The sequence below is a fragment of the Manis javanica genome, chromosome 8 (genome assembly GCF_040802235.1).
Source record: "Manis javanica isolate MJ-LG chromosome 8, MJ_LKY, whole genome shotgun sequence".
Classification (NCBI taxonomy): domain Eukaryota; kingdom Metazoa; phylum Chordata; class Mammalia; order Pholidota; family Manidae; genus Manis; species Manis javanica.
The window spans coordinates 91,261,070-91,282,100 of record NC_133163.1 but is presented as its reverse complement, the minus strand read 5'-3'; the positions used below and the strand labels follow the sequence as shown (position 1 = coordinate 91,282,100).

The 21,031-nt window shown below is 36.3% G+C and overlaps 1 protein-coding gene across 3 annotated transcripts in view; it reads left to right on the top strand.

Annotated features, from left to right (window-relative positions):
* Positions 1–21,031, top strand: part of INO80 (INO80 complex ATPase subunit) — a 147,514-nt gene that overhangs the window by 30,996 nt on the left and 95,487 nt on the right. For all 3 annotated transcript variants that reach the window (XM_073211654.1, XM_073211655.1, XM_037018901.2), the window contains exons 2-14: positions 1,872–2,057; positions 2,313–2,482; positions 2,579–2,646; positions 3,126–3,374; positions 5,403–5,523; positions 6,642–6,856; positions 11,943–11,996; positions 12,817–13,020; positions 15,138–15,333; positions 16,265–16,332; positions 17,037–17,246; positions 17,747–17,827; positions 18,670–18,765. In XM_073211654.1, the coding sequence (XP_073067755.1) occupies positions 1,915–2,057; positions 2,313–2,482; positions 2,579–2,646; positions 3,126–3,374; positions 5,403–5,523; positions 6,642–6,856; positions 11,943–11,996; positions 12,817–13,020; positions 15,138–15,333; positions 16,265–16,332; positions 17,037–17,246; positions 17,747–17,827; positions 18,670–18,765 (1,875 nt within the window). In that variant the 5' untranslated portion in view covers positions 1,872–1,914. The remainder of the gene's footprint in view (positions 1–1,871; positions 2,058–2,312; positions 2,483–2,578; positions 2,647–3,125; positions 3,375–5,402; positions 5,524–6,641; positions 6,857–11,942; positions 11,997–12,816; positions 13,021–15,137; positions 15,334–16,264; positions 16,333–17,036; positions 17,247–17,746; positions 17,828–18,669; positions 18,766–21,031) is intronic.

Here is a 21,031-nt window from a genome sequence, read left to right as displayed (position 1 = left end):
AAAAGCACTCGCCATAAAAAAAAAAACCGCTCCCATTTCTTTGTTCTCCGGCGTCAGCCTCAGGCACCCGCTCACCGGTCCTGCTGCCGTTTCCCTTGTATCCAGGACCCCACGCATGCACTGTGTCTGCGCTCTGGTCCGGAATCCTGGGGCTGGGTGTTCAGCAGTCCTGGGCTCTCTTTCCCTCCCCTCTGACTCCTCTCCACCCGCCAGGGGCTGGGGGGAGGTGTGCTCGGGTCCAGCCAGGCCGGGACTTGTATCTTACCCCCTTCGCAAGGCGCTGGGTTCTCGCAGGTGTGGATGTGGTCTGGATGTTGTCCTGTGTCCTCTGGTGTCTATTTTAGGAAGAGTTGTGTTTGTTATATTTTCATAGATATATGTGGTTTTGGGAGGAGATTTCCACTGCTCTACTCACGCCGCCATCCTGGCTCCACCTTTTTTGCCCATTTTTTAAATCACTTGTCTTCTTACTGAGTTGTAAGAGTTCTTTATGTATTGTGAATACAAGTCCATTATCAGATAGGTGAATTAGCAGATATTTTCTCCTAGTCTGTGACTTGTCTTCATATTTTTAGTGGTATCTTTTGAAGTGCAGAACTTTAAATTTTGACAGTCTAGTCTGATTTATCAGACTTTTAAATAGATTGTGCTTTTGATACCAAATCTAAAGACCTTTTGCTTAACCAAGGTCATAAGATTTTCTCTTATGTTGTGTCCCATAGAAGTTTAACAGTTTGGGGTTTTACGCTGAGGTCTTTGACCTATTTTTAGTTAAATTTTTGTGCAGGGTGAGAAATAAGGGTTTAAATTTATCTTTTTGTATGTGGATATCCAATTTGTCAGCACAGTTTGTTGAAAAGACCGTTCTTTCCTCTGTTGAAGGTTCCTTGACACGTTTGTTGAAAATTGACTAAATGTAAGGGTTTATTTCTGGATCCTTAGGTCTATTCTGTTAGTATGTGGTCATCCTTACACCAGTACCACAGTGTCCTGATAGTAATAGCTTTATAATGTTTTAAAATCAGTAGCTTTCTAATGTTTTAAAAATCAGGGTGTGTAAGTCATTCAACTCTGTTCTTTTACGAAATCATTTTGGCTACTCTGTTTCTTTGTGTTTCCATGTAGATTTAAGAATCAGCTTGTCAGCTTCTGAAACAAAGCAAGTTTGCTGGGATTTTGATAGGGATTGTGTTGAATCTATATTGGGGAAGAATTTTTTAACATTCCCCTGAGTAGAAAGATTTTATTAGGAAACTTTAAAAAACTACAATAAAAAGAGGACAACTCAAGATAAAGATGTTATGGGTGTCTTTTAAAGCTTATACCTTATTTTGTTAGATAATATGAGTTTTTAAAAAAATTACCACTTATTGAGTACTCACTGTATGTTAGATTGTGGGCTAATTGCTGTGTTTTCTCATTATTTAATCCTGACTTAATTCCTTAACTTTTTAAAGGTAAAGTATAAGGCAGAAGATGTTACATAAATATGGAAAATTGTTATACTAATGTTTTTCTAGTAAAGACATTCTGATTTTAATGTTGTCTTTAACAACATGAGGTAGCAAAGAGAATGCTTAGGTTATACCTATATTTCTCACCCTCATTTTTATTCTTTTTGCCCCAATTTTCTAAATAATTTCTAAATCTATACTTTATGGCATGTTTACAAGGGGTTGTAAAATACTCTGCCAATGTATCTGTTCCCTTGTTACCGGAATACCTCACACATAGGTACAAATGTAAATACAAAAGGAAAAAGAGAGCAGCTGTTTGAAGGTGATGCTGAGAACAAATGCTCCTCTGTGAGGTATACAACAGTGAGCTTGTGGAAAGTATGTCATCTTTGACTACTTATCTCCATTTTGCAGCTGTGCAGTCAGAGACCCTTGTGCATGACGACAGATTTGTTCTATGGCCTCAGAGTTGGGTGCCGGGGACGATGGCGGCTGCACTGAGCTGGCAAAGCCCCTCTATCTTCAGTACCTGGAGAGGGCCCTCCGGTTGGACCACTTCCTGCGACAAACATCAGCTGTCTTCAACAGGAATATTTCTAGGTATGCTGTTCTGTCTTCCCAATATAATGTCTAACCAGATTTCTGATTCTCATTATCCCTGTAGATTTTAGAGTTAAAAGTATTTTACAGTTTTTGGTACATCTGATTTTTTTTTTCTTCTTTCAAAACTTTCAAATATAACACACTCAACTTACTCAAAAGATCGATTTCTCTGTAGTTCAGTCTACTAACCATAAATTGTAATGTTTTGCTGGGTCAGCTGTGATTGTAGATTCACCATTCTTCAATTTATAGTGATGAAAGCGAAGATGGATTGGATGACAGTAATCCTTTATTGCCCCAGTCTGGGGATCCCTTAATACAAGTTAAACAAGAAACTCCAAATTCATTGCTTGGTGAAACTTCCAGAGCAAGTAATTCTGGAATGTTGAACGCATACTCGCTAAATGGAGTCCTACAATCAGGTCAGTGATGTTGGAGATCCCTTTTTGGACTGTCAGTTCTCTTAGAGCAGTTGTCCTTTCATTTTTTTTTTTTTAATTCTTTGTTTCTTTGCACAGAATCAAAGTGTGACAAAGGGAATTTATACAACTTCTCTAAATTGAAGAAAAGCAGAAGGTGGTTGAAGGTAAGGCAAAATGTTTTACAGTTCAAATAGCCTACTAAATTTATAAAATAAGAGGGAAGTTACTGACTCATCCTGGCACATTGGTGTATATTTCTAGACCTGAATCTTTTATTCTAGGTATGGCTTTTAGAAGAGATTATAGAGGAGAATCTAGAGGACCCAATGAAGTTCATTTTAGGAGCATTTTAAGTGTAAAGCACTGTGCAGAGTGAGGGAGTATAAAAATGTATCAGATAAGGCCCTTGTTCTCACTGGCTCACATTGTACTGAGGATTATTATGCTTTTCATCAGTCACTGATGAGTTCATTCATTAGGTTTAATTGGTATCCTTTTGGTTTTCAGTTGAATTGGTAAAGAATAGTATAAAGAAACTGGAAAGACTGTCCTCCAGCTGTTTTTGTCATTGTTTACAATTGCATTATGAAAGGAATTGCTTCATAGCAGAGGTTCCATTTGCATTTCCTCCCTTTTTTTTCAGAGCATTCTGCTAAGTGATGAGTCCAGTGAGGCAGATTCTCAGAGTGAAGACAATGAAGAAGAAGAAGGAGAAGAGGAAGAAGAAGAAGAAGACGACGAAGAAGCAGAAGCAGAAGAAGAAGAAGGAGGAGGAGGAGGAGGAGGAGGAGGAGGAGAAGAACTCAATCTCAGCAGAGAAGAACTTCATAACATGTTGCGGCTACACAAATATAAGAAACTTCACCAGAATAAGTATAGTAAAGACAAAGAGGTAAGAGTTTAAAGGGAAATCTCAGAACTTCACACTGGGTATTTACCTTTTGGTTTATATTCATTGAAGATATATCATTTTAATTGTATATTTAGATGGTTATAGTGGTTGTTTTAATACTAGCTTTATTGAACTACATTTCACATGCCAAAAAAGTTCAGCCTTTTAAAGTGGATGGTCAGTGTTTTTAGTATATTCATGGAGTTGTATAACTGTCATCACTATCTAATTCCAGAACACTTTCTCATCCTAAAAAGAATTCCCATTCCCCTTAGCTGTTGCCCTCATTCCCTCCATTCCCCTCAGTCTCATGCAGCTAGCCACTAGACCACCATTTGTCTCTTTAAATGTGCCTGTGTTAGATAGTTCACACAAATGGAACAACATGTTGTCTTCTGTGTCTGGTTTCTCTCACTTAGCATGTTTTCATTCATGACAGTATGCATCAGTACTGTTGCTTTTTATTGCCAAATAATAGTCCATTGTGTAGATATACTACATTTTATTTATCCATGCATAAGTTGATGAACTAGATGGATTGTTTCTACTTTTTGGTTATTATGAATAATGCTGCCATGAAGATGTGTGTACAAGTTTTTGGTGCAGAGTAAAGTTTTCATTTCTCTTGGGTATATACCTAGAATAGGAATCGTTGGGTCATTTGGTGGCACCATGCTTACCCTTTTGAGAAACTGCCAGGTTGTTTTCTAGAATAGCTGTACCATTCTAAATCCCGTCGGTTGCTTTTCAGTACAGTTGCCCCTTCAAGTGTTCCTATATTGGGAAAACACCCTTTCTCCACATACTAACATTAGATTAATGATAGTTTTAAGTGGCTATTTGAATGCTGTTACCAAAGACTTCTATTTATGGTACTTTGTACATAATGAGCAATAGCATATTTGAAGACCTAAAACCCCAGCAATTAGTTAAAGTCCAAAGTTAGTTCAGAAAGCTTTGAATACTATTCTAAAGGATATAAACCTGCAGAAGTGATAAATAGTAAGATATTTGACTGTTGTAATGTAGGCAAAGCGTTCTTTTAAGTACAGTGCTAAGGCTCTTGGTGCTCTAAATATTTAGTGTTTTGTTAATTGAAGTAAAATATACCCAAGAGAATATCCACAGATTTGAAGTATATAGCTCAGTGAGTGCTCATTTAATTCTGACCTTTCACAGAGGATCTTGTATAGTTCTCCATGTCACTCTTCTATCCTAATTTCAGTTTTTGGACAACTCACCTGGCTGTAATCTAGGAAAAAGATTCAACAGGGACTGCCTAATTTTAACTTATATTCATATTTATCCATTAGTAATAAGTGAGACAAATTAATGTGAGTTTTGTGGGTCAATTTAAATGAAATATTTGAAAGGATTAACTATTCCATGGACAGAAAAAAGTCAGTCATTCATGTAGAATCTGGCAACATAGGCACTATCCATAATATTATCAGACTCTTTCATTTGAAAGGATTAACTATTCCATGGACAGAAAAAAGTCAATCATTCATGTAGAATCTGGCAACATAGGCACTATCCATAATATTATCAGACTCTTTCAATGGGAGATGAGAGAAAAGACTTGGATTGGAGAATTGGGATGGCTGGTGACTATTTGAATCAAATGTAAGACCAAAAGCCAGAATAGCAGGCAGCAGAAACTTAGTAAATCTGAGGACTTACTGGTAATAGAAATATGGCTTATTTCTTACTAATTCCAAGAGGAGACTTCTCTGCAATGAACTGCATCTCTCAAATATATATCAGGCCTAAATACACATGTTCCTTTCTTAAGTTTTTTCCAGCAACTTGTTATGTGCATAGCCTATGAACCTATTTTGTTTTGAAGTTAAAGAAATAATTCATTTTGATGTACTAAATCATTATTGGTCTGTTTGTGGGAAGAGTACTGTATTTAGGAATTGTGGTTTTTTTCTGGCTCAGCTTTCTGTAGTAAAGATGATTTGAAGGCAGTGCTATAGAACACAGAGACAGGCCCTTCTAAGCATCACTGTCTGCCTGCTTCAGTTGCAGCAATACCAGTACTACAGTGCAGGCCTGCTCTCTACATATGACCCTTTCTATGAGCAACAGCGGCACCTACTTGGACCCAAAAAAAAGAAATTCAAGGAGGAAAAAAAACTTAAAGGTGAGCATGTTGAGCTGCCTTCTACATTTACTTATACTTAGTTTCCAGATTGTATGTGGCCTGCTGGTACATTTGGACTTTAAACATAATCCCTGTAATAGAAATCTGCTTTATCTGAAAAATCCCAGTCTCCCTATCTAATTTATAGTAATTATTAACTTTATTTTATATTTGGTTTATGATCATTTTTAGAATTACAAAAACGTAACAAATTCCTAGCCAAATGTTTAAGCCAATTAGTTTATTCCTTTTTTTTCTACACTCTCTGCAAATGTTGAAAATATTCTGGGAGACAAAGAAGGTAGTTATGCGCAGGGAAGTATGAAGAATAACCTGAAGTGTTTGGAATAAGTTATAATTGTTGGTATATGTGGTAATTTAAAATAGATCACCTCCTGATGGTCTTGTGTAATGTTTGTTTGCATGTTTGCCAGGAAATGTTCTTTCCTCTCTTACTGAGCTCTAAGCAGCTGGAAATCAGGAAGGAAATAGGAAGGGAAAGTTTTAAATTATCTGTACAAGGCAGATTTTATTACCCTGAAGGTATGAACTTTATTCAGAAAGACTCTTTTCACCCTTCTTCCCTTCTTTTTCCTACATCCTCTTTGTTTATCTCTGTATTTTCTCTTTTCTCCATACCCTTCCCCTCAAAGGGTTTTTGTTCCTTGTACGGTTTTTCTCTTTTCAGGTCTCATTGTCATATCAGTTAATGCATTTTTTCTTTCTCTTTTACTTCTCTTTGTTCTCCTTACATTGCCACCAATTAGAAATGTTTTTTTCCTTTTGATCATTACTTGAGCCAATGATAATTCATAAGCCTTCTTTCCAGTTGTTGAGTTCAAAAGAAATTCAGTTCATAGGTTTTAATCTGTATTTCTCTCTAATGTAAACAGAGAGAGTATCCAGTGTTTCCCCCCCACACCCAGTGTTCTTTTCCAAAGTAGTAAGATCTTCCTCTTGGAATATTCATGGGCCTGAATAGATAAAGGGATAAACATTGCCAGCCCCAGGTGGAATGAGGACAGAACCTTACGTTTTCTTAAAGTGATGAGGTGGCTTTGTTACTGTCTTTTGGAAGGGAAGAAATGCAACTTTCTGAGAGTCTGTGCCCTTTGCAGCCAAGTTGAAAAAGGTAAAGAAAAAACGGCGAAGGGATGAAGAACTTTCCTCTGAAGAATCTCCTCATTGTCACCACCACCAGACCAAAGTCTTTGCCAAGTTCTCTCATGATGCACCCCCTCCTGGCACCAAAAAGAAGCACTTATCCATAGAGCAGCTTAATGCTCGTCGTAGGAAAGTATGGCTTAGCATCGTGAAAAAGGAACTACCAAAGGTAAGTGAGTGCCTTCAGTAAACAACGAGGAGGGAATGTTTTCTCCTGCTTGCTACAGAGGACTTGCGAGAGCAAGATATCTTCACAGAGTTCAGAAGGGAAACTAATCTATTGGAATTAAGAGAATGCTGAATAGTTCTCTCTTCAGTTAACTAATTTTCTGGAATTTGATCAAAATTCACAAGACAGTTAACTGTTATGTGGTGCTCTCTGGCCAAAATAAAAATGGAGGGAAACCTCTTTGAGGAAGGAACACAGTTTTCTTACACATAGCAGTAGAGATTTGACAGCAAAAACCGATAGAGAAAATTAAAATAAAATGGTGGAGATATGTTTCTTAGAGAATTTTTAAACATTTGGATGTTAGTGAATAATTACAGGCATTAGAAGAAAATGTGAATGATTAAAAAGAAACAATGTATAAGCATTATTTGGCTCTTTTAATTTGGTTTTGATAACTTAAAAGTTACAGGATAGTGCACGGAATGTCCATGTACCTTTTACTCAGATTCACCAGTTGCTTGCATTTTACCTGGCTAAGCTACATTATAAATTGAGGGCTGTCCTAATAAGAATATAATTTAGAAAAGTTGATACTAAATTCAGTATGAATTTAGAAAAATTGATACTAAATTCAGTATGAATTTAGAAAAATTGATACTAAATTCAGTATGAAAAAAGTCAGTATGCAGGAATGCTAGGGGAACACTGAAAAAGCCCCACCAAACATTAAAACATACAGTGAAACCTCTACAGTTAGAAGTGTGCTGCTAGCACATGAATTGGCAAATAGACCAGTGGATAGAGTAGACTAGTGGACTTTTTATTAAGTGGTGCTGGGACAGCTAGGTACCCATTTTGAAAAAGGTAAAATTAGATCTGTATCTCACATACGTGCCAAATGGTTTAGGGATCTCAATGTAAAAAAATGAAACCTTACAAATACTAGAGGAAAATGACTGCATTCCTATTTAACCTTTGTGTAGGAAAAGAGTTTCTGACTATGGCTCAATATCCAGATGCAATAAAAGAAAATAGTAATATATTTGACTACATAAAAAAATAAATTTTTGCATGACAACTGACAAACAAACATTTATGCTGTATACCACAGTCAAAAGACCATTCCTTTAGAACTCTTAAATACTGAGAGACAAAGGACCATAGATTCAGTAGACAAATGGGAAAATTATATGAACAGGTCATTCACGAAGATTTAAAAATGGCCCTCAAACATTAGAAAGATTCTAAGTCTCAACACCTAGACACTATTTGTCACCTATAAGAATCGCAAAACTTAAGTATGACAACACATTCTGTTAAGGTGGCTGTGGGGATATGGGCCTGTCATACATTGCTGGTGGGAAGCTCTTCTGGAGGGAAAGTTGGCAATACACGATAATCTACATGCAGTTACCTTTCACTTTTATGAATCTACCCTAAAGCTAAACCTCCAATAATACAAAAATATCATCAAGATTATTCACTGCAGCATTATTTGTAATTACAAAATAGTGGGAACAACCTAAATATCCATATTGGGACTCAAATTAGAACTATGGTAGATCTACACACTGTATTGTTATGCTGCCATTTAAGAGTGAGGAAGATCTCTGGGACTGGAAATGGAGTCATTTCTAGGATATACTGTTAAGTGATAAAGCAAAAAACAAGTATCTATGATACCCTTCATGTAAGAAAAGGGGAGTTCAGGGAAATATAAAAATATCTGCTCATTTGTGCAAAAGAAATTCAAGAAGAATAAAGCAGAAATGAAAATGATTGATTCCTCATAGAGGGTAGGTGGGAAAGGAATAGAAAGATGGAATGGGAGCGGGTGAGCAGGGATGAGTGGGTCTTTGAGTACATTTTTTTGGTAAGGACCTACTTTCAAAACCATAGTAATGTTTGACATACCCCCCCTAAAATAAACCAAATAATTAAAACCAGGATGTGAGTAAAGAGGGAGATTGGGGAGATGTGTGGACAAAATGGAATAAAAACAGAAACAAATGAAATTAACTGTATTAGAAATGAAGTAGCAGGGGAAGTAAAAGAATTCACTTAACCAACTGAGGAAGACTGCTTTTTGATTGGATGTGTAAGGCTAAAAACCAAAAAAGCTGTACATAAATGCCATGATTGATACTGTAAAAAGTGTTTCTCAGAGGAATGGGTTAGCAATTTTGAAACTTTATGTGTACTAGGGTTGAACAAATAAGTAAATAACTACACTGTAGATGATAGCCTTACTGTTGGACAAGAAGTTATAAGGAAAAGAGGACAGCTAAAATGAAGCCTGTGAAGTTTGATGGAATCAGACATATCACTATAAATTCATGGTTTTTATACACACACACACACACATACACACACAGATGGATACTGAAATATAGTTGGGTGTGTATAGATGGATTTGTGTGTATGTATGTGTATTTTTTTCTAGCTCTGTTCTCTGAGAGGGCCTAGAAGCAGTGGCACCCCAGTAACAATGAGAATACCTAGTGTCCTGATCTTGAATTATGAATACTTTTTATTCTCTAATAAAAGGGACCAGAGCTTCTTGGAGAAATAGTTTATTCCAGAACTCAGCTGGGAAGATACAAGATGAGCCTTAAAAATCTTATACTAGAAAATAAGGAAGTGCTTGAAAGAAGATTGGGGGTGTTGTGTGTGGGGGGTGCTTACCAAAGGAACACAGGAGCCAACCTGAAGGAGCTCCTCATGGCAGAAGTTCGAATAATTTGAATAACAACATATAATACTGGATTTTAATCCAGAGAATAAAAGCATTTATAAATCAATACTGTTATAAGTAAGTAATTAAACAAATAGGTGAGGTAGAAGAAACAACTCTTCCTTACATAATTCTAATATAATAAGTGTAGGAAGAAAGAAGGAAATAGAGAGTCCTCATTACTCAAACACAGTAATTGTTGCAGACTGGCTCTGTTGGTGAATGCTAAAATTAGAAGGCAAAAGTTAGAGGAGAACAGAATTTTTATAGACTCGATCTATGCCAGTGTACATATTAGCACAAAGGGAAAGATAGTAACTATCGTAGTGAAAACTGACAGAAAGCACCTTAACCAAATTGTCAAAGTAAGCATCACTGATAATATAAATTTTGACATCATGAACTTTATGTGAAGAGAGTAAGGAGAAAGGCAACTGAATACAAGGCAGAATTCTATATAGGATTCTGGAACAGTAAAAGGTTATTAGTGGAAAAATTGTTGATATACACATAAGATCCTGTATTTTAGTTAATGGTATTTTACCAGTGTTAATACCCTCTTTTAATAATTGTACTCATTATATAAGATGTTAAAATTAGGCAAAGCAGCGGGAGAGATGTAAGGGAACTACTATTTTTTGTAACTTTTCGGTAAGTCTAAAATTAGTTCAAAACAAAAAGTTCTAGAAACTACATGACAAATAATGCAATGAACTGCCATGTATCATTTACTTACATTTAGCAATTGTTTGCCTTGTTTGGTTTTGTTACTACATAAATGAGTACTTTTTCCTCACCCATTTTGAGGGTTAGTTTGAGACTGTGCTGAACTTACTCCTAATCATTCAGTGGGTATTTCCTAAGAAAAAGAATATCCTCTCATGTATAATCACAGTTACAAAAATTATTATCTGATTCACAGACCATATTCAGATTTTATCAGTTGTCACAAAAATGTCCTGTGTAGCACTTTTTTTCCCCTGATTCAGTCCAGGATCCAATCTAAGACTATATGTTGGATTCAGTTGTCACATCTCTTAAATTCCTTTAATCTGAAACAGTTCTTCAGCATCATCTTTCAGGACGTTGTTTTTAAGGAGTATAGGTCTGTTATTCTGTAGAATTTTTCTGAATTTGGGTTTGTATGATGCTTCCTCATGATTAGATTTAGGTGATACAGTTTTGAGAGCATTACCAGAGGGGTGGCATCTCCTTCTCAGTATATCAGTCAGGAGGCACATGACAAATCTGTCCCAATATTGGTGATAATTAGCTTTGATCTGTTGGTGTGGTGGTGCTTATCTATTGTACAATTACCAGTTTTCTCCCATAGCAATTAAATATTTCTGGAGAGTGTTTATGTATGAATGTTCTTAATGGGAGAAGTTATGGGGAAACCTGCTTTGTACCCAGTTAAGAGGCTTCAGATGATGTCCTTCTGATGATAAGGAATTCAGTGGGAATATTTGAGATTCTTGTCTGTAAAGTGACAATTGCTGCTTTAGAATTAGGAAGAGAGTTTTTGATAAAAGGCCTAAAAATTCCCTTAAACAGAGAGTCTGAGGTGGAACTATTATTGAAATGGATTTCAGGTCCTCTGTGTAACTTTGAGCCCATTATTTCTTCAGAAACAGTGGGAGAGCTTTTTATTAGAGAGCCACTCACCTCTGCCTTTTCTCCTCCTCTGTTCTTCTTAATTGTCAAATTGGCCATCACAGGAAATCAGGCTTCTTTATTGAGTTGTTTTTTTTTTTCTTTTTAAGTGAAGTAATACCTAATAAGCAGCTTGAGACTAGGTCGTGGGCTGCTGAGTCATCTTGTGTTAGGTCTGCCTTGAAATTTTTTGTTGGAGAAGATGAGGCTTAAGTGGTAGCAGAATTGAGTAATAATGGAGGCAGGTTTGCCCTGACTGGAGGTAGGGCTAGAATCACAAACCTGGGGGCTAGTTTACCTTTCTCATAATGATTTCTGGTATCTGAGTGCTCTGCTATCTCAGCTTTGCACATCGGCTCTGGAAAGTAGTGTTTTAGCCAAGGTAGTGCTAAGATTGGGGTATGTTACATTTTCCTAGTCTGCTTCAAGCTTTAAATATAACTTAAATTCTTCCCAGAAGTATACGAAGACTCTAAGGCAGCCACAGCACTAGCTTATTCTTAATGCTAATAGCCTTATGGGTGGTTCTGAGTCAGTACATTTGGATAACTTTTCAAAGTAATGTATTTTGAATATGCTTTGCTTGGCATTTTACTTTTTTGACCTCTAAGGAGTTGAATAAAAGACATTGTTAGTCTACACAATCTTATTTCAAAAAAGGAATCCTAAATGAAATAACTGTTTTAAATATTTTAGGCCAACAAGCAGAAAGCTTCCGCTCGTAACCTGTTTCTCACCAATAGCCGAAAGGTAAAATGGTTGTTTTATAGTTCCCATTTTTATGTTTTACTGGAATATGTTCTTATTCTTTGGATCCATGCTTGCTGTACTTGTCTCCTGTGACCTGTTGATAATGAATCCAGTAGTGCCCAAGAGAGTTTCTAACTGTTCTCAATCTATTTTGTAAGTAAAATTGCTCTTCCTCATATTTCTGGTATTAGGACCTTTTTGGATAATCCAATAGCCTGCTCTAATTCCTTGGGCAGATCACTGAATATACCTGCACTCAGTCTTTTTATCTAAGAAATGATTATATTGATACCTTCCCTTACAGGGAAGTAACACAGCTTCATTGGAGAGTTGTGAGGATCAGACGAGGTAATGTTACTAGTTGTCTTTCCCTGGGCTAGTTAGTCATTCATCCTTGGTTTTTCCATCTATAAAATGAGGAAGGTGATGGTACCAACTTCATAGGGTCTTTGTGAAGAATAAATTAGTTTAATGTATGGTAAGCTTAGAATGATGCCTAACATATAATAAGCATTAATAGCTATTATTATTAGTGTGTGTGATAACACTCTAACTTCTCAGTACATCTCAGGTCATTATACTCTTTTATTTTCATCTTCTATGACAATATATAGATAGATTCCTCATCCCTGATATTATCTCAAGTATACAACTGGGTCGCCATACTGTACAGAGACATTAGTCAGATCAGGTGAGAAAGAGGTCAGGGCCTTGGAAGGACTGAGTGCACTGAAAAGATTGGGGAGTTCTGTGGTTTACAGCTCAGGGAGAAATGGCCCTTGTCTCGGGTTCTCCTCCATTGTGATCATGTTGTCTGCAGCTCGCCCACCAGTGCATGAAGGAGGTGCGTCGAGCTGCCTTGCAGGCCCAAAAGAACTGTAAGGAGACCTTGCCTCGTGCCCGCCGCCTCACCAAGGAGATGCTTCTGTACTGGAAGAAGTATGAGAAAGTGGAGAAGGAACATCGCAAGCGTGCAGAGAAGGAAGCCTTGGAGCAGCGGAAGTTGGACGAGGAAATGCGGGAGGTGGGCAATAATGTAAAAGTATGAAAATCCTAATTGCTGCAGCCATAGGAAGAGATTGGTTTGCACTTCATAAATTATAAGTCTAACCAATGTGATTTTAGTCCAATAAACAATTCTGTTTTTATTCTTTTAGTAAGGTCTTATCCCTGGCTTTCACCTCCATTCTTCTATGCGAATTTCCTCTATTTTTTGTAGCCTTATTAACCTCTGTATATTTCTAGAAACCCCCCCAAAAAAGGAAAAGAATAAACGAAAGAAAAAAAAACAGTTTACAGCTTAGCTTGTCTTGGTTCCAGGTGCTGGCCGTGGTTTCAGTTCGTTGGAAGAGCAGGGCTGGTTACCAAATTTAGAATAGGAATAATGGACAACGAGCCCAGTTTTCTGAGACCTATCCTCCAGCCCCGCTTTCCTGTTATAACTTGCAGCCTGTACTCTTCTAGGCCTGATGTTGGTGATGTAGGCTGACTATATTGTTCAGGGAAGTAAGAGGACAGAATAAGAGGACAAAGGCATTGCAACACCATTGGTAAATGAGATGAGTGGAAGGAAAGTTGAGGTCTAGAGAAAGGAAGGAATTCAAGAATTGAATGATGTTTTTCATTCAGGTATATGTAGTACTCCTGCCATAGTGGAGCTGTGGATCCTCTTTTGAGTTCTTGGTCTTTCTCCTTTATCATGCCTTTGAGGATGAATATGGATTTTGCCCAGGTCTCTTAAGTACCCTGGGTAACTCGAAACTTTGCATACAATGTAAACATATTATTGAGTTAGTAAACATTTGATGCTATCAGGAATACTTAACTGAGTTTTAGAGGCATTTGAGAATCACAGATCTTGAAGTTTTGCAAGTAGCTTGGCTTATGATCAAGATTTGTTAGGTATTGGATTTTATTGATAACTGATGAAAATTTCATCTGTGGCTATATTGATTTATGTGTCTTTTGCTCTAAACTTTAGAAATAAAACTATTTTTGATGGATCTTTTTTGTTCCTTTAGTTTACCTTGTTCATTTAGACATGTAGTAGGTTTGGGTTTTTTTTTTTAACTTCTTTAAGGTGAAAGGAGTTGTTACTTTTTTTTTTCTTTTAATTTGGAAAGGTTTCCTTGACAGTACAATAGCTTTGGAACATGAATAAGTATTATGAAAAATGATTCAGTTTTTTCTCAAACTCTCAGATTTTCTTCTAATTTGAATCTAGTGTAAGTGCTATAAAAATCTTAAGGAGAAAGTACAGTTTTATATAGCATACTTTGGCACTTATGCCCTTCCTTTGTCATGTCCCTTATTTTATTGATCTTCTTTTGGGGAAGTGGATCAAGGATAAGTCAAGTATTTTTGGTATTTGTTGTATGTTCTGTATTCCATGTAATTTGTCTTTTAGATGCTTCAGAGTATGATGGGGGTTATTTACTTTATTGTTTATCTTGAAGAATTATTTATTAACAGTGGTTATTTTCCTTATGAGGTAATTTCAGAGGCATCTTGAATTTAGCTTTCTCATTTAAAAAATTTCTCTGTGTGTATGTGGTCTATATTCATATTTTGTGGCTATTATTATCACAAGTGAACTATAGGTTGTTTTTTGTGAGCAGTTTCCTCCTTTGATTGGCTTCTTATTCTCAGATACTGCTTCCATTGACTTTCAGAATAATTTATAGTTTCTAATCACTTTGACTTTGGTGATTAAAAAAGAGCTTGACACATTTATATTTTCAAAAACAAAAAGGCTATACACATGTGTCTACTGCCCAGGTTATGAATAAAATGTGTCATTTGAATTTGGTGGTTGGTGTAACAGTGCCACTGTAGAAAAGTAATATGGTAAAGAAATAAGCATTTTAGACAAAAGCCTAACAAAAACAAAGATTTTATATTGTAAAGGAGAGCAAAACAGGTCAGTATCAGACTATATATGAAGGTTATTCCTTTTAGTACCACTGACTTGGTTATAATAAAATTGTTCATTAGCAATTTTTGTCTTTCTAAAGAAAGGTAAAGAATCTGTAAAGGAATTATATGTAAACTACATATAAGTTTAATGAATTCTATTGATTCCCCCTTGTATGTGATTGATGATACAGCTCAGTTTTCACTTTCAACCTCTTTCCCATTTAGGCCAAGAGGCAGCAGCGAAAACTGAACTTCTTAATTACCCAGACAGAGTTGTATGCCCATTTCATGAGTCGCAAGCGAGATATGGGTCATGATGGGATCCAAGAAGAAATCTTAAGGAAACTGGAAGATAGTTCTACCCAGAGACAAATTGACATTGGTGGCGGAGTGGTAGTTAACATCACACAGGAGGATTATGGTGAGTCTTGAGTCAGGAGTTAGAGGAAGTGGGCACTCTCCATTTTTTCATATCTGGGGTTATATGCATTATTCTTGCAAGGTTTGTCCTGATTAATAAGTAATGTTAATCACTAAATGGTTATTGAGCAGGGAAAGTGTGACTGTTTCTATAAAACAAGCATGTAAAGAAACTTTTATAAAGTAACATATAAAACAAGCATATAAAGTAACTTTTATAAAAGAATTTTAAGAGAAAAGGGTATGGTTATATGATTTTGCAAGATTGGGAATATTTTATACATTTTGATTTTTTTATTAGAAATAGAAGGTACTGAATCAGAAGAATTCAGTGAACATGTCTCAGCAGAGAAAGTCATCTCTCACATAACAAGATTCTTGGTGATGCAAGTCAAGCATGAGAAAGAGATTGTTCAGTTTTGGTATTTTTTGTGACCATAGGGGAAGAAGGAACTTGGGTGAAGTTTGAGAAGAATTGCACACAGGATAGTCATGAAGATCTTGTTGAGCTAAGAAAAAAGAGTGAGAGTGCTTCAGAGTATTTTGGGGATTACACATGTCTTTTTTTCTTTCTTTCTTTTTAAATAGTTTCACCCTGCATAAATGTATCACAATTTGGAATCCTTATTGCCTTGCTTTTCCTGGCTTTGATGTTGCTTCATGCAGGAAACCCAGGATTAGTAGACTGGAGCTTAGTTTCCTGGTGGTTTTAGTGAGCTGGCTTTGGCTCCTGGAGACCATGGTAGCCCTCTGCCTTCAGTGCCACTTTCAGGTCCTTACCTCTGCCAAGTAATTTGAACCTTTCTGCTCCTTCACCTTCTAATCCTAGGGATAAATTGAAAGGGAGAGTCAGGGATCTACATATGTTAGTGTGAATTGCATCTCGAAGATAATTTAATGAGATGTGATAATCTACAAGTTTTCCTTTTCAGATAGCAACCATTTCAAAGTCCAGGCCCTGAAGAATGCTGAAAATGCTTACCATATTCATCAAGCTCGGGTGAGTTTTAAAAATGAAAAGATAAATTATAATGAGTCCTGGAAATACCCTCCAACCTTTGTATGTGAATGTGACTGCAGTTTGGTGGTGGCTTTGTCTCTATTTACATTAGAACAGTAGGAATACTTGAAGTAGGGTGGAAAACAAGCATTTACTTGATTAAGCTTTAGAAGGGTATTGATTGAATCTCAGACAGTTTGCTTTTTTATTTTGGTCCTCTTGAGTAATTATGGGTAATACAATATGAAATGCATCAGGGTTGTTCAGTGAGAAAGACTACATGCTTGCTTGTTAAGTAAGAGAGTTTAAGAAAACTAAGTTAGTACCTTTCACTTTAGTAATAACTTGGTTATTCATCATAGAATGATATTTAATGAAATCAGAAACTACAGTTAGATTGAATTAAAGAAAACAGTTTAACATACTACAAAGGAGCCTCTGTAACTTTGATAGGGTTCAAGTAAAAAATAGACACAGGCTTGACCTTCTTCCCACCAACTCCAATTAGTCAACAAATTTTATATCAAATTTTTAATGAATTCATTGATAAAGTGATCATGTAATATGGCTTAGTATCTATCTATCAAAAGCATAGTCTTGATATAGTATTAGTAATATACTTTAGTATATTATGCTTTATGTATGATACATATATATTATATTACATTATAATCTTTTTCTTCTAATACATTTTTATTTTCTAGACAAGGTCATTTGATGAAGATGCAAAGGAGAGCCGAGCAGCTGCCCTACGGGCAGCAAATAAGTCGGGCACTGGTTTTGGGGAGAGTTACAGCCTAGCAAACCCATCTATCCGGGCTGGTGAAGATATTCCACAGCCCACTATTTTTAATGGCAAATTAAAAGGTTATCAACTGAAAGGCATGAATTGGTTGGCAAATCTCTATGAACAGGTGAATTTTGGAAATACGTCATACCCACTCTGTTTGTTATCTGATGTTTTCCTGAAGTCATTTGGTTCAGTGCATTATGAAATAAACAGTGGCTTAGATTGTATCCCTTTTAAAAAAACTTTTATCTTTTGAAGAGTCAGAAAGATGTCTCTATTTTTAACCTGAGATTTTATTGGAAAGAACATTTATATCATTTATATATATACTTTGTATTAGGTGGTCTTAGTAAACCTGATTGTTTGCTTTGATGCTGGATTAGATTAGCTGAGAAACTGGCTTTGGCCTGATTGTCTTCATATATTATAATTCACAACTGTAGCTGTGGCGCTGGCAAAAGGAATCGTTATTGCAATGGGTAATAGTGCTTATTAAGATGGGTATTTCTAGTCACCTTTGTTTGAACAAGTTTGACATTTTGGGTATTAAGTTGTTTGGGACAGTAGGTTGAATGCTGTGATAGAATGCGAGAGGTTTTGACCATGTATGTATCTTTTTTCCAGGGTATTAATGGCATTCTTGCAGATGAAATGGGCCTTGGTAAAACAGTCCAGAGCATTGCCCTCCTGGCCCATCTGGCTGAGGTGGGTAGTTGGAGTCTTTCTGTATTCCTCTCTAGATCCTAGGGTCATTTTCTATTGAGAATTAGCCATTATCAAGTACTCTGCTGGGCTCTGTGGCATACCAAGACAGTAGAGTAGGACTTGCTCCTTGCCTTCAAGGCCTTTAGAGAATGACAGTGTGGTAAAATGTGATTGGGAGATTAGGACAATTTTTGAGCTTGAGCGGTTTGAACCCCGCTCCCCGCACACACTCCGCACTTCTGTGGAGAGCCACCAGCACAGTGACAAACGCACTATATGTATTTAGTTAGATCCAAAAATCTGGGTTCACATTTCAACTTCATGCTTCCTAGCAATGTAAACTTCAGCAACTCACTTAACCTCTGTTGACCTGACTTCACTTTAACTCTCTGAGGTTTAGTATCCACTTCTGCAAAGTGGGGATAACATCTACCTTACAGGGATTTTTGTGAGATTAAATGAGAAAATATGTTTAAAAGCATTTTGAGAAAACAAAAGCTCTATGCCAATTATATAGTAAAATTATGCTCATCTGGTAAAGGAGAAAGCAACACATACAAGTCAGTATGTCATAAGTACAGTGTAAAGGATATAAAGTAGGACTTGTAAGAGGTAGGGGAAGGGAATAATTGCTTAGTATTTTTTTCTCAAGGTGTGTGTGAGCAGTTCCTTGCCTGTGTTATTATTAGCTTAGAATATTATTATTGCGTGTGCAGATATGGGAAATAGACACCATTTCTCCTGTTATAATGGATTTCCTGTTCTTAAACTTCTTTGTCATACTTCTAAATGAAATATCTTCAGTTTTCTTGCAGTTGGCTGACCCAGTTTTTTTGTTTCAGAGAGAGAACATTTGGGGACCTTTCTTAATAATTTCACCTGCTTCTACGCTTAACAATTGGCACCAGGAGTTTACTAGATTTGTTCCTAAATTTAAGGTAAAAATTAATCCAATATAAAGTTCTGTTGTTCTTTAAAATAAACTTTCTGACTTCTCTTTTGCTGTTATCCTTATTTAATTGCTCGTAACAGTTTTTAATTTCTTGCTTTTTCCCCAAAATACCTTGCATACATACCCTATAAGTTACAAATAGGAGCAATAAGAGAGCATATTATATCCTCACATTTCAGAAGTGAGAAGGCCAAAGTCCAGTTTGAATGATTTGCTGTGTCAGCCACGAGAATCGACACTTTTGGTCAAACTGCCATAATAGAAAATACCTCCCTTTATGGTTTAATGTAGATCTTGGCAAATCATTTCAACAAGATACACATCCTGTCTTTTATGGAATGGTTGTGCCATTCCTCCCTTCCCCTCCCCTGCCGCCCCAATGTATTCACAAAATATCCATTTTCTTGATACTCTAAAGCCAGACCTTTAGTGTTGGTCCAAATTATAATGTCTGAGGTAAGATGTGATCAACAGGGAAATAGGTTACATCAAGTTGGTAAGACATGGACAAGGTTAAACAGAGGTTTAATTAGGAAAGTTATCAGAGTAAAAAAGAGTAAGTAGAATTTATTATATTGTTTGCAGGTAAAAGAGGGAAATGAGTTAAGTATGTGTTCTGTTCCTGAAGGGACATAATGATAATGAAGTTGCATGGTGAGGAGGCTTTTATGGAGATTATGTATCAAGAGTTATGGACATGAACTCTGTGATTCTTGGATCTCTATAATCATGCATTCCATGCACTTCAGCAAAGGATAGGATGGAGGTAGGAGGCAGGTGTTTTTCTGGCTTATGCTTTGTAAGGAATAGAGACGTGTCTGGGGTACTCCACTTTGGGCATGTTTGTGGCTGAAATAATGTAGATAAACTGTTTACAAGGCACATTAGGTATAGCTTTTAACTTGGCTGACTCACTTTTAACTTTCTATGGAAAAGATAAGATAGGTCTAAGGCAGTTTGTTGAAAATTTTATCTGGAGTTGTTTGCTATATGGAATATGGATCTCCCAATCTTTTTTTTTGCTTTTGTTGTTGTTTTCAGTACATGTTAAATTGTACTGTCTTAAAGTTGAAGACAGAAAGTTGAAAAATTGTCTTAAAATTTTCCACCGAACTACTAAGTTTTCAGTATTTCCTTCACTGGCCTGTAGATGGCAATGTAGCACTACTGATGTCATTAGCCCCGCTCTTTAAACTTTATACCTACACCTGAAACTGAGCTTTTGTTTGCATGTTGAGCTTCCTTTGGATTCTCTACTTTAGGGGTCAGTAAAATATGACCTGTGGACCAATTCCATTTGCTACTTGTTTGCCCAATTTTAAAAAATTGTGATAAAATACACATAACAAAATGCACCAATTTAAAGTGTACACTACAGTGGCATTAAATAGGCTTACAGTGTGGTACAACTATAATTGCTGTCTGGTTGCAGAATTATTTCATCATCCTAAATAGAAACCTCCCCATTTAAGCAGTCACTCCCTATTCCCCTTTCTGTCCAGCCTTTGGCTACCATAAAACTGCTTTCTGTCTTTATGTGTTTGCTTATTTGGGATATTTCATACAACTGTAATCACAGTACATGGCCTTTTATGTCTGACTTTTTCTTTCCACTTCGCATTAAATATTTTCAGGGTTCATCCATGTTGTAGCACGTATCAACACTTCATTCCCTTCTATGACAGTTATTTCATTATCTGAATATACCATACTTTGTTAACCCATTCAACTGGGTTATTTCTACCTTTTCTCTATTGTTAGTAATACTGCTGTGAGCATTCATATACAAGTTTTTGTTTTAAAATCTGTCCTGTTTTCAGTTCTTTTTTGGATATATCTAGGATTGGCATTGATAAGACATTCCGTATTTGACTTTCTGAGAAATCTACAACCTGTTTTTTTGTACATCTTGTGAGCTAAGGATGGTTTTTACATTTTTAAATTGTTGATTAAAAGGAATAATATTTCATAACATGAAATTTAAAATACATATATTAGAGTGCAGCATGTTCTTTTGTGCATGTATTATTTATGGCTCCATTCCCATTATAACAGCAGAGTTGAGATTTTGTGTCAGAGACTGCATGGCCTACAATGAAAATATTTACTATCTGGCTACTTACAAAAAAGGTTTAATGACCTCTGCTTTACCGATTCATTGTTTCTATTGCCATTATGCCTTTAAATGTCAGCAGTGTGCTCACTTCCCTACAGCACACAGTTAGATGTAGAGTGCCCAAGTCTACAGTTAG